This window comes from Ceratocystis lukuohia, assembly GCF_044167205.1.
Source record: "Ceratocystis lukuohia strain C4212 chromosome Unknown Supercontig1_pilon, whole genome shotgun sequence".
In the NCBI taxonomy this organism is placed as follows: Eukaryota; Fungi; Ascomycota; class Sordariomycetes; order Microascales; family Ceratocystidaceae; genus Ceratocystis; species Ceratocystis lukuohia.
The window spans coordinates 418,422-429,048 of record NW_027263520.1 but is presented as its reverse complement, the minus strand read 5'-3'; the positions used below and the strand labels follow the sequence as shown (position 1 = coordinate 429,048).

General features: G+C 47.7%; 3 protein-coding genes across 3 annotated transcripts; all 3 read right to left on the bottom strand.

Annotated features, from left to right (window-relative positions):
* Positions 1–3,971: 3,971 nt before the first annotated feature.
* HOO65_010105 (mitochondrial carrier protein) lies at positions 3,972–5,233 on the bottom strand (the record flags this gene model as incomplete). The annotated part of the gene is made up of 3 exons (XM_071005897.1): positions 3,972–4,360; positions 4,469–4,879; positions 5,014–5,233. The coding sequence occupies 3 exons, from the start codon at positions 5,231–5,233 to the stop codon at positions 3,972–3,974; spliced, it is 1,020 nt and encodes a 339-aa protein (XP_070861927.1).
* Positions 5,234–6,515: 1,282 nt separating this feature from the next.
* On the bottom strand, positions 6,516–6,848 carry HOO65_010104 (High-affinity glucose transporter; the record flags this gene model as incomplete). Its single annotated transcript, XM_070999639.1, has 1 exon — positions 6,516–6,848. The coding sequence occupies one exon, from the start codon at positions 6,846–6,848 to the stop codon at positions 6,516–6,518; it is 333 nt and encodes a 110-aa protein (XP_070861926.1).
* Positions 6,849–7,419: 571 nt separating this feature from the next.
* On the bottom strand, positions 7,420–10,410 carry HOO65_010103 (High-affinity glucose transporter; the record flags this gene model as incomplete). Its single annotated transcript, XM_071005388.1, has 5 exons — positions 7,420–7,613; positions 7,682–7,807; positions 7,892–9,087; positions 9,170–9,752; positions 10,383–10,410. The coding sequence occupies 5 exons, from the start codon at positions 10,408–10,410 to the stop codon at positions 7,420–7,422; spliced, it is 2,127 nt and encodes a 708-aa protein (XP_070861925.1).
* Between the last annotated feature and the right edge of the window lie 217 nt (positions 10,411–10,627).

Sequence of the window (10,627 nt, the reverse complement as noted above, 5' to 3'; positions counted from 1 at the left end):
CGAGGGGGCAGGGGTGGCTGTCAAGCCAAAGGAATATCCCAACTCAGCAAGCGAGGCTCAAGAGGGCAATATGGAGATATAGCAGACAACTTTTATATGTGAATGGCCGGCCGTGTGCCTGTCGTAGAGAGAATAAGGTTCCAAGCTAGTGGGAGTGGAAGAGCACGACGACGACGACGAAAATGAGAAGAGTGATGCCGATGATGGTGATGATAGGCTTCCGTCAACAAGGCCGATGTTGGAAGAGTTGATTGGGCAGTTATGGCATGAAGGTTGGTAGCGGTAATCACCACAAAGCAAGACCAAGATTCCGTGTCTTTAGTTGGCTTACTAGAAATTTGCAGTATAGTAACCAAGTCACACAACTAATGACGATCGATTAAAAGGGCATAAGGGAAGTCGAAAAAGAAATTAGGCCACGATAACAAGCAAATGAAATGGAACAAGAGCGATTAGGATAAAAATGCGCTGATCGAACAGATCGAGTGCTGACAACGGTCAGTGGCCACGAGTTTGAGTGATTCGATTTTGACAAGCCTGAAAAGGAAAAGAAAATCAGCTCAAAAAGGCACTGAAAGGAAACGCAGATTTTTAAAGCAGTCCAGCAGCGAAACAATGAAAAATAAAGAATCTGACGACGATAGGCACGATAGCGACAAGGACAATGATGGGCGTCTTGTTTATCCCCTCATATATTAAAGGACAGACGAGATGAGATGTAGAGGAAAGAAAAATTCCACAGAGGGGACGCGCAAAAATTGGGCCTTGCAAAGGCGAGAATGCTTTGTTCCAAATCAGTAGAGAAAAAAGGAGAATTTTTTCACTCTGGAATCGAATCAAAGCGGCGGTCCGTCGTCCAAATGAGGAGAACGATGAGAGTAAAGAAAGCAAGGAGAGAGGGGGCAGACGCTTGGCTGGCCTCGAAAAAAGATGGAAATTCAAACAAAAAAGGATACAATTGACAATGGACAAAGGAGCGCTCACAAGACAGTGGTGGTGGTGATAATGATTCAACTAGTCTTGGAACGTGGATATCATAGCCTTGCGGGAGGGGAAGCAAAAAAAGACTTGAAATTCTCAGCCTTGTACTCAACAGGAAGCTACGCCAAATAAAAATTTTCTCAACACCATCTACCATTAATCAAATGCTTAGTCCTTTCTTTCCTTTTTTTTTATCTTTTTTATGACATCACACGATATAACACGAAGCAAGAGAGAAGAACCACAATCTTGGAGAGGAGTGTAAACAACAAGACGAAAACTAGCAAGCAAGCAAGAACCGCAATTTTCTTGAGACAGATACACATACACGCACGCATAGACACAAACATCTCGACTCGCCCAGACCCGTCCATCCCCCGTTACCTTCCACGCCGTCATACACACACAAAAGGCCGAAGAAAAAATGAGGCAACAAATCCGAAAGAAAACCAAACAAACACGAAGTCTGGAGAAGAAGCTGTGTGCATGATGCGGTTGCATACGCGAAAAGCACAGCGACCCTCTTTTATGCTTCATAGCAACTGCGCTGGCAGCGGAGGTGAGATGGAGCAAAGATAGAGAGAAAATACAAAACAAAACAACCGGCAATAGACAGCAGACAACAAACGGGTAAACAACAAAAATAAGAGCACGCAAGAGAACAAGAGCGAGAAGCGAGGAGCGAGCATCTAAAGCTCAGAAGCAAGAAATAAGTCACGGACAAGGAGTCGGCAGGCGCAAGCCCTGTGAGCACACGCACGAACAACAACACGCATGCACACAAGACACATAAGACACAAGACACGGCCGATAGCCCGTGCCGTTCTGCATTGCCTTGTCCTTTCCCTGCGCTATCTTTTTTTCCGGCTACCTGCCTGCCTTGTCATGTCCTGTCTTGCAGAACAGCGGTGATGCCCTGTCTTGTCCTGTCCTAGCCGCCCCTCTATCTCCCTGGCCTATTCCGTCAGGCCATGTCCCGTGCTCTCGTTGTCTCTCCTCCCACTGAGTCCCTCACACTAGAGAGGTTTTCGTGGCCTTTCCTTCAGCCGAGCTCTCTTTACTCTTGTGCTCACCGCAGATCGGCACTTTGTCGTCTGCATGCTGTCTGCATGCTGCTACACCAAGTCACTAAGAACCAACCTCTCTTAAGTCACAAAACTTCCGCATGCCACACCCAACCCATCAAACGAAAAGCTCAAAATCCATCCCTGCCCAATCACAGCCCGACCGGAACAAGGCGGTGCGCTGCATTGCATTGTGTTGCGTTGCGTGGTGGGTGCTTCTATTACCTTTTTGATTGGGAAGTGCTTTACTGTTTGTTCCTTGACCATGGTCGATATATCTATACCAGATTGTTCAGCTCACAAACAAATAATCCCAAACACACGAAAACTTGATAGTTCGTTTGTGTCTTTGGCTTTGATTGGTGAGACAAAACCAAAACGTCATAGATCTTAAGGGTTAGATCAAGGTGAAGGTCATCATACTAGGGTTTATATACGACCCAATGTCGCACAGGCCAGGCTCTTTATGTCTTAGCCACTGCAACCAACTCCTATCAAGGCCCCTCTTTCTCCACGTTGCTTCTTCGTTTTTCCTTGGCTTTCGCTTGTTTTATTTCTGATGGTTAGCAAGTGGAAACTCCGAAAAGGATAGGCAGAGTTTGGTTCCAAGTCTAGCTCTGGCCCAGTCTAGCCCACCTCTCATCCAACATTTCCCCTCATGCATACGCACCAACAACGCGGACGGACGCGACTTTTTTCTACCGTTCGTTGATAGACTCCACGTGCAGGTGCATATGGAGGGCGAGTTATAGGGGCCCTTTCTCCCCTCCTTCTACAGCCTCTTTCGCATTTTCTTTTCTCCTCTCTCGGCCGGCGCTTTTTTTCTTAGTTGGGCCTTCACTTATCTTCCTTCTCTACCCCCACGGCACTATCGATCCTTTTTTGCCTACATATTTTTTCTTTTGGCTCCACCATGGATGCATTGGCAACGTCTTTTCGCCCTTGTTGTGCATGTGAACACCACATAAGAGCACCCACTTACCTACTACACGCGATCCATATCGGCCCAATGGGGGAAATTGACGTCAAAACCGTTACAGAGGGGCAACTTGGAAATAAAGATCAAAACAACAAGAACAATAGAATTGTAAGCCAGGATCCAAGCCGGAAGCCAGCAACAATATGTAAGTGTATATTGTTTGATCGTTTGATCGTTCATGTTATATATAAAAACAGCCAGAACCCAAAAAAGAAACGTGGGTATGTAAAGTCTATGGATATGAGCAACAGAAAAAAAGGAACCTCTAGAAAAAGGGAAAAAAGGTCGGCCAAATGGCATGCAATAAACAACAAGAAAAAGGATCTGGAGGTTATAGTAGTACAAAATACCCCATCTCCTCCCAACGCATCCCAATAGGCAGACATGGCCTACAAAAAGAAAAGAGTGCATGTGATTTGGGGGGCGGGGGGAATAGGCTTCAGGGTCACAAAATGACATCTAAAGGCAAAGAAGGAAGAGGGAACTGAGGCAAGTCAAGTAGAAATAGAAAGGACGGACCACAAGCTTCAGTTTCAGCATCAGTTCGATAGGCAACTCGGCAGCATACAGAAAGCAGACAGCCAAGCTAATTGGAGGAAGAGGATGCAAAAAAGACCGAGAGGTGGAGCCTAACGAAGACGCACCTCTTAGTCTAGCTCTCTGGTATGGTCTGGTCTAGACCTGGCCTGACATAGGCCAAATGCCTCGGCCTCCAAGCAACACGAGCTGCCCATGATAGGAGGGTCGCTACTCAGCCCGCACACGTCTATGTAAGAAGTGCAGTGTCGCGTTGATCGAATGCTAAATAAAAACGAGGCGAGCAGTGACGCAGATCAACAGGTGCTATACGGTTGAAGCCTGAAAGCCCTATTATATGTCTGCTCAGCTCCGGCTTACCGAGTTTAGAGCAAAGCGAATCAGCTTGAGCCAGCTCAGCTTATATCAGCTCAGCCTAGTTTGCGGACCTCGTCCTGGCTTAGGCCCTTGGAAATATCTTTCTTGATACCCTCAAAAAAGGTAAAGAATACTGCGTTTACAACGGCTGAGCGGGTGATGGATACGCCTAATCCACGGTACATGTTGCGCTTGAAGAACTGCACGCGTGGTGCAGGAGGAACCTTCTCGCCGCGCAACGACGTCAGCGAGTTGCGCTGGTATATGCTTTTGACCGAATCGACGGGGTAGATAACGGCCCACGAGAGAACGCCGCAAAGCCCACCGGCCACAGCAACAGACAGCTTGTTGTTGTCTGGATTGCTGCCGAAGATGCTTGAGGTTATTTGCTTGCCAGACTCGTAGACCATGAAGTACACGCCGGTGCCGATGGTGTCGCGCACTAAGAGGCCACAAAGTGAGACGGGTTAGTAAATGGGTTAACACGAGAAGAGGAAAATAGGCCGCCAGTGTCCCTCTAAAACGAGACTAAGGTGAATGTTGAACATACCAAGATGTAAGTTAAACCCAGTGTACAAACCCAAAGGCCCACGATTTCGAAGGATATGAGCCATAGTTTGAAATGTCCCCTTGTTCTTGTAACTTTCAGCCAGTCTCTTCTTCTCACTATCGCCTGTCTGTCCGGCCTTTGCTGCCAACAGGACTGAGACTTGAGCGCTGAGCTTGGTTAATTCAAATGGACAAGCCATGAACGAAACCAGCGCACCGGCCGTTGCGCCTGAGGCGCCGAAGCAGGCAATTGTATAAGGGTTAGGGTATGCGCCAGGCCTTGCTACATGATCGAGTACGTTGTAGTTGAATGCTTTTTCAAAGAGCGATGAGTAGAACTTCTTGGCGCGTGTATACACAGAGAAGGAACATGTGCGGACGACGGTAACACTCATAACGGGAGCAGCGACGCCTGTATTAGAGTAAAGGAGGGGCGGCGTTGGTTAGTACAATGACCAGAGGGGAAAACAGGCATAGGTTGACACAACCAACGAGAGCGGGATTGTGAACCTGAGCTGAAAGAACGGGAGCCAGCCAGCTACACACCTCGAAAGAAGCCGCGCAATTTTTCCGATTTATATGTCTGGCGGGCGCACTCGGCAACACTAGGATAGCGGTATGTCTGCATCCGAGTCTTAATGCTGTCGAGCGGGAAGGCAGTGGTAGTCGAAACCACGCTGCTGGTACATGCGGCGACCTCGATGTGATATTTTCGGAGAAACTCTTTGGGCTGCTCGCCCAGGGTTTGGATAGGGAGAGCCAGCATGGTTGAGTCGTAGGCGTAGATGGGTGTGTAGGAGGAGAGGAGGCACCGGCGCGGAGGACAAAGAAACGAGCACAGAAGAGCGTAGGGGTAGGTGGGTATATTGTTGTATCTAAAGGATAGACCCGATTGGCAGAGATCTCATAAGAGAAGGAAAGTCGCAATTGGCTTATCAATGGTTCAAGTTTATCGAGGCATGAGGAGCCGGCTGCTAACGCAGGTTTGCGACTTGGTGATTCGAAGGTTCGAAAGCCTAGGGACTCAGAGGGTTTTATTTTGTTGGCCTGGTACAAGTCATGTAGAGGTAAAAGTCAGCGACAAAGATTGAGTGTGGTTGAAAAAAAAAAAAAAAAGCAGAAATTGAATATCCAGCAAATAGCGAGAGGCAGAGGATGGAAAAGAGTGTCGTTGGCTGGTAGACTATTAGCAAGGGGGAAAAAATTATCCAATGCCCCGACAAAAAGAGGATTTCCCGAGGTTTTTCGTCGGCCTTGTTTTGCGCTTTTCGCTACGGCTTCTCTTCCTTTGCTCCCCTCGCCTTATTCCTGGTCTTGTACAAGACTCAAGACCCGCCGGAAGGGCCTTTAAGGATCTGCGGAAGCCCTTCTTGTCGTTTATTGCGTTTAGCCTTGGTTCCTGTTGCGATAGTCCACAAGCCAATCGTCGGAAAACATTTCTTCTTTTCTATTACTTTTTCAAACTCCAGAACCTGAACTTGAATTTATTTAACGTCTGCGGGAATCACTAGGATCAAACGACGCTTTTCAAGGCTTAGATTTGAAATAAAATAACTGCTAATGAACCTGCCTTTTCATGGTGCCCTGCTCATGGCATCTAACGCCCCCTCCCCTTAACATGTGCTAGCCGAATTGATTCCCGCTAACATGCCTGAGCTTGGTGAGCCATGTTTCGTCAATCTTTCCTAGGCTTTAACAGCCGAGGCGCCCATCAACGCACAGCCGGATCTTCACCATCGAAAAAAGAAGCATGGAAAAGTTTGTGACATTTAACCCTGTGATGCAATATAACCCTAATAAGAAATACCAGAAAGGCCGTCCACTGGCTATTACGGCCCCTAAAACTCCTAGATGAAAACAAAGATAACTCTCGGCAATAGGTCATGACGAACCTGTTCTATGCTCTATCGCAGCCGTAGCCCCATGGTCTTATTCAACATCTCAATCGTACGGTCATAGTGGTCATACGCATGCTGGACTAGTCGATGATTGTCCCTATTACCCAGAAGTTAGCCTCTCCTCTATGTAACTTCCTTGCCTTTAATTAATTAGACTTGCATTGACTTGGGATTCTTCTTTAGCATCATAGACCATGGGACACGCATCAGCTGCTGTCTGACGCCAGCCACCAGGAGTAGATTTTTGAGCACGCGATGTTCGAGGCCGGCTTCTTTTTCGGCCGCCTTGAGAAACCAGAGTGTGCGCTTGATGCCATCCGCATCAAATGGCTGGCCGTACTCACGAGTGCCCGGCACTGGGTTGAAAGCCGCACGCAATTGTATGCGACCAATCTGTGATTGCGGCTTGGTGTTGCGTACAGCACGCATCAGGTGCCGGTACATTTGGCGGTACGCGTGTAGAATTTCGATTTTGCTAGCCATGGCCCGGTGTAAGAAAGGCAGGAAATAACAAAACGAAAGGTGCAAGTAGGTAGATCCGGAGTGGCCAGCTTCGAGGTGTTCAAGTTGACGTTGAAATGAGCATGTAGACTAGAAGTTGTGGTTCACAAAAGGTGATATAGTGTATCTGTAAAGTGGGCCATTTCTGTCCTGCTAAAACTTACGAACCAATACCAGACGATAAACATAGTAATGATTTTAAGATATGAAGGAAAAAGACGTCAATATGAAAAAGTAATCCAGGCATCTATGTTTGTTTCCAACAGAAGAAATCGCAAAGCCAAAGAGCGCTTCTAATAACTGGCTGTTATGTTTCTTCAGTTGGACAACCACGCCACATCAAACAAAACGGTAAACTTGACCTCCCTTCTCGACTCTCTTCTATCCTAACCAATATGGATGAATGAAGGAAAAATGGAAAAGAAACAAAAGAATATGCGATCTAGCACGTCATTCACATCCATGCAAGAGCCAAGAAAGGAAAGGAAACTTCGAGTGTCTCGCAATATAGCAACAATAACCTCCCCCGTCTCAAAAATTCATTCACGCCACTTCATGCTTCGTCGCTCTGATTAATAGGGGCATACTCAGCATCAGAGTCGCGTGACTGCCCACCAATGCCCGTGACACGTGAAAGCCATCCCCTAGCTCCACCTGCTGCAGCATTACTGCCCTTCTTCCGTACCGAAGTTGCCGCGGCCGCTGCAGCCTCGCCTGATAGGTGATCGGGTGGATCCAACGAGAAGCCTGGAACAGCAAAGTTTCCGGCTGTAAACTGACCTGGGCGAGCACGGGGGGACGCCCCGAAGACGAACCGGGAATCAGCGAAGCGGTTTCGTTGGGATGCATCGAAGGTGTGCCGATAGCTGTGCTGGCATCTCCAAATAGTTGATCCATATCTTCAAGACGCACGCCGCAGGTTTCGGGGTAGAGAAAGTAGACTAAGGGCATGTTAGCAGTTAAGCTCATACATATGTATAGAGATAGAGGTAATGAAATAAAACAAAGGCGAGGTAGGCACTTACCGACAACAAAACTGACAAGACAGAAGAAGGCATGTATCAGATACAGGCGCCACTTAATCCATTCCTGGAGAATGGGGGTCAGCTCCCCAACAAGCCAGTTAAATGCCCAGTTCGTCGCCGTTGATAGACTAGCACCCTTCGACCGGATGCTCAGAGGCAGGATCTCAGGAGGGTACAGCCAAGGGATTGGGCCCCAAGAATATCCGAACGCCGCATTATATATCATGACAAACATGACGACCATTGAAGGCGTCCACGATGTGTCTAGATGAATGAAGTACGAAATTGCTGTAAGCGAAATTGCCATTGCGATGGCACCTGAGAGCAAAATCACACGGCGGCCCCACTTATCGACAATATACCATGGCGGAATAGTTGAAAGGAAGTACGTAATGCCGTTGATGCCCGTCATGAGAATGGCAGCATGGCCGACCCATCCAGCACTTTCAAAAACATATGGCGCGTAGTAAGAAATTACGTTGATACCATTCAGTTGTGCAAGAGCCTGGGCCGACATAGCGATCAACACACGACGTGAATAACGGCGGAACATTTCACTGTACGACCGCTCACCCTCCTGACGCTGGATTAGCACGTCTTTTTTGATTTGGCGGAACTCCTCTACAGCCTTGGCGTTCTGGATATCACCGCCGCCGTAAAGGTTAGCAATGACAACAATACCCTCTTCATCGTGGTCGTTGTCAAGTAGCCAGCGCGGCGACTCAACAATGATCAAACTTCCTAGGCCTAACAATGCTCCCATAACGCACTGCATAACTAGGGGGATACGCCAAGACAGGTTGCTCTCGATGAAGCCGCAAAAATAGTCAACCCATACAGAGGTAGTGTAGCCAATAATATTGCCAGAAAACTCTATACAGGCGAGCTTGCCACGGTTGTGAGGCGGTGATATTTCTGACTGGTAGACGGGTACAATGGTAGACAAAGCGCCAACGCCGAGACCAGCGATGATACGCCCAAGCATCATAATCTCCATGTTTGTCGCGCATGACTGCAGAGCGCCACCAATAAAGAAGATGCAAGACCCGTAAAAGATAGTCTTGCGACGACCGATAATATCGCCGACTCTCCCAACCACTAAAGAGGATATCAAGGCACCAATTTCGAGAATGGCAACCATGGTGCCGACTTTGGCCTTGGACGGTTCATTGAAGTAGTCTTTGAAGTATGGCCCACTATTGATTAAGCGATGTTAGTATGGATTAGAGATGACTATACATGTGCATGCTTTTGGTTCGATTAGATTAGAAAACGCACGTAATGATGCCGGACATGACACCTTGATCATATCCAAAAAGAAAGACACCCAGAGATACGAAAATACTGGTGAAATAGATTAGGGGCTTCCCAGTAAGCCCGTGAATCGGGTTAGACCCCATGATGGAGACAAATAATCGCTCAAGACTTCCAGGAGGTCTGTGGCGAATGGACGAAGGTACAACAATAGACTCCTTGTCGATAGACTCTCGCCGGATATTATCGCGAGTGGGAGGCCAGCTCCTGGTATTCGTATGATTCCGACGTCGTTTCTTTGTGAGTGGGCGCTTGACTCCGTGCAAGAGTTCGTCGTGTGGATCGTCGGCGATACAGTCGCGTAGCGGGTCCTCGTCGTCGAGTTGTTCAGCGATATCACCTGTATCGGTCCAGGACTCGCTAGAGAAATCGGAGTAGTCTTCAGTGAGGGAAAGTGGAGAAGCGGTAATCGGATATTGGAGACTTGATGGAGTTGGATTGTGTGAGGTTCTCGAGGCTCGGGTATTAGAAGGTGGTTGGTCGACAACAGAAGAGTTAAGCGTAGATTGAGAGTAAGAATGAGACTGAGATTGCGATTTTGTAGGGTCTGGTCGAAGAGTTCGGAGGGGAATGTTGGAAGGAATACGGGAAGAAGATGAAGAAGATATTTTGACGGATATGGGGGCCGTTTAGCAGCGCCGCCCTTCCGCAATGAATGTTACGATGGAGGGTTGAAGGAAAAAGGGGATGGGGGGACAGGCAGGTAAATTGAGGCTGGCACAAGGGCACAGCTCAACACCAAATCAGGAGCTTGGACTTGAATCAGTGGAGAGCTGGATTCAAGCTCTGGTTTTCATCAAGCAGTTTACAAATAAGCTGAAGATGTACAGTGACTTCATTAAATACAAGCGAAAAGAGAAATGATAGAACGATAAATGGAAAAGAAACTGGTCAGGCGGTCTGGAGAGAGCGGATAACTGTGGAGGAGGGTCTCTGGGGTTGATGGGCTGAACGTAATAGATAGAGCGCTATTGTTTGGGTACAATCAAACTAGATGGTGCAGGATCTGGGGAGAGGGCGAAGCGAAGGGAAAGGATGTGAGAGGAGCCAAGGTATGTATGTCTGGCTACAGGCATCGATCGGCCTTGAGTTCAAGTCAAGGTAGATACGAAGGAACAAAGGAAAGGGCCCCCAGAAATAAAATAAATGAAGTGACGCAAGGCAAGCAACAACAAACCGTGTAGCGAGTGTTTCGTGAGACTCATGCCCTATCTAAAAATGACTTGCGGGAAGTGCAGCAAGGGAAAAAAAAAAGAATTGCTAAGGTTTATCAGTAGCTGAGGGAGAAAAAAGATTCTATGTGGAAGAACACCGGGTAAACACCGGATGTATGGTATGTGAATAGAAATTAGTATCAACAGCTTGGTGCAATAGGAGAAGAGCGATGGTCATGTGACCTCTTGGTAGTAAAGTCCAAAGAAC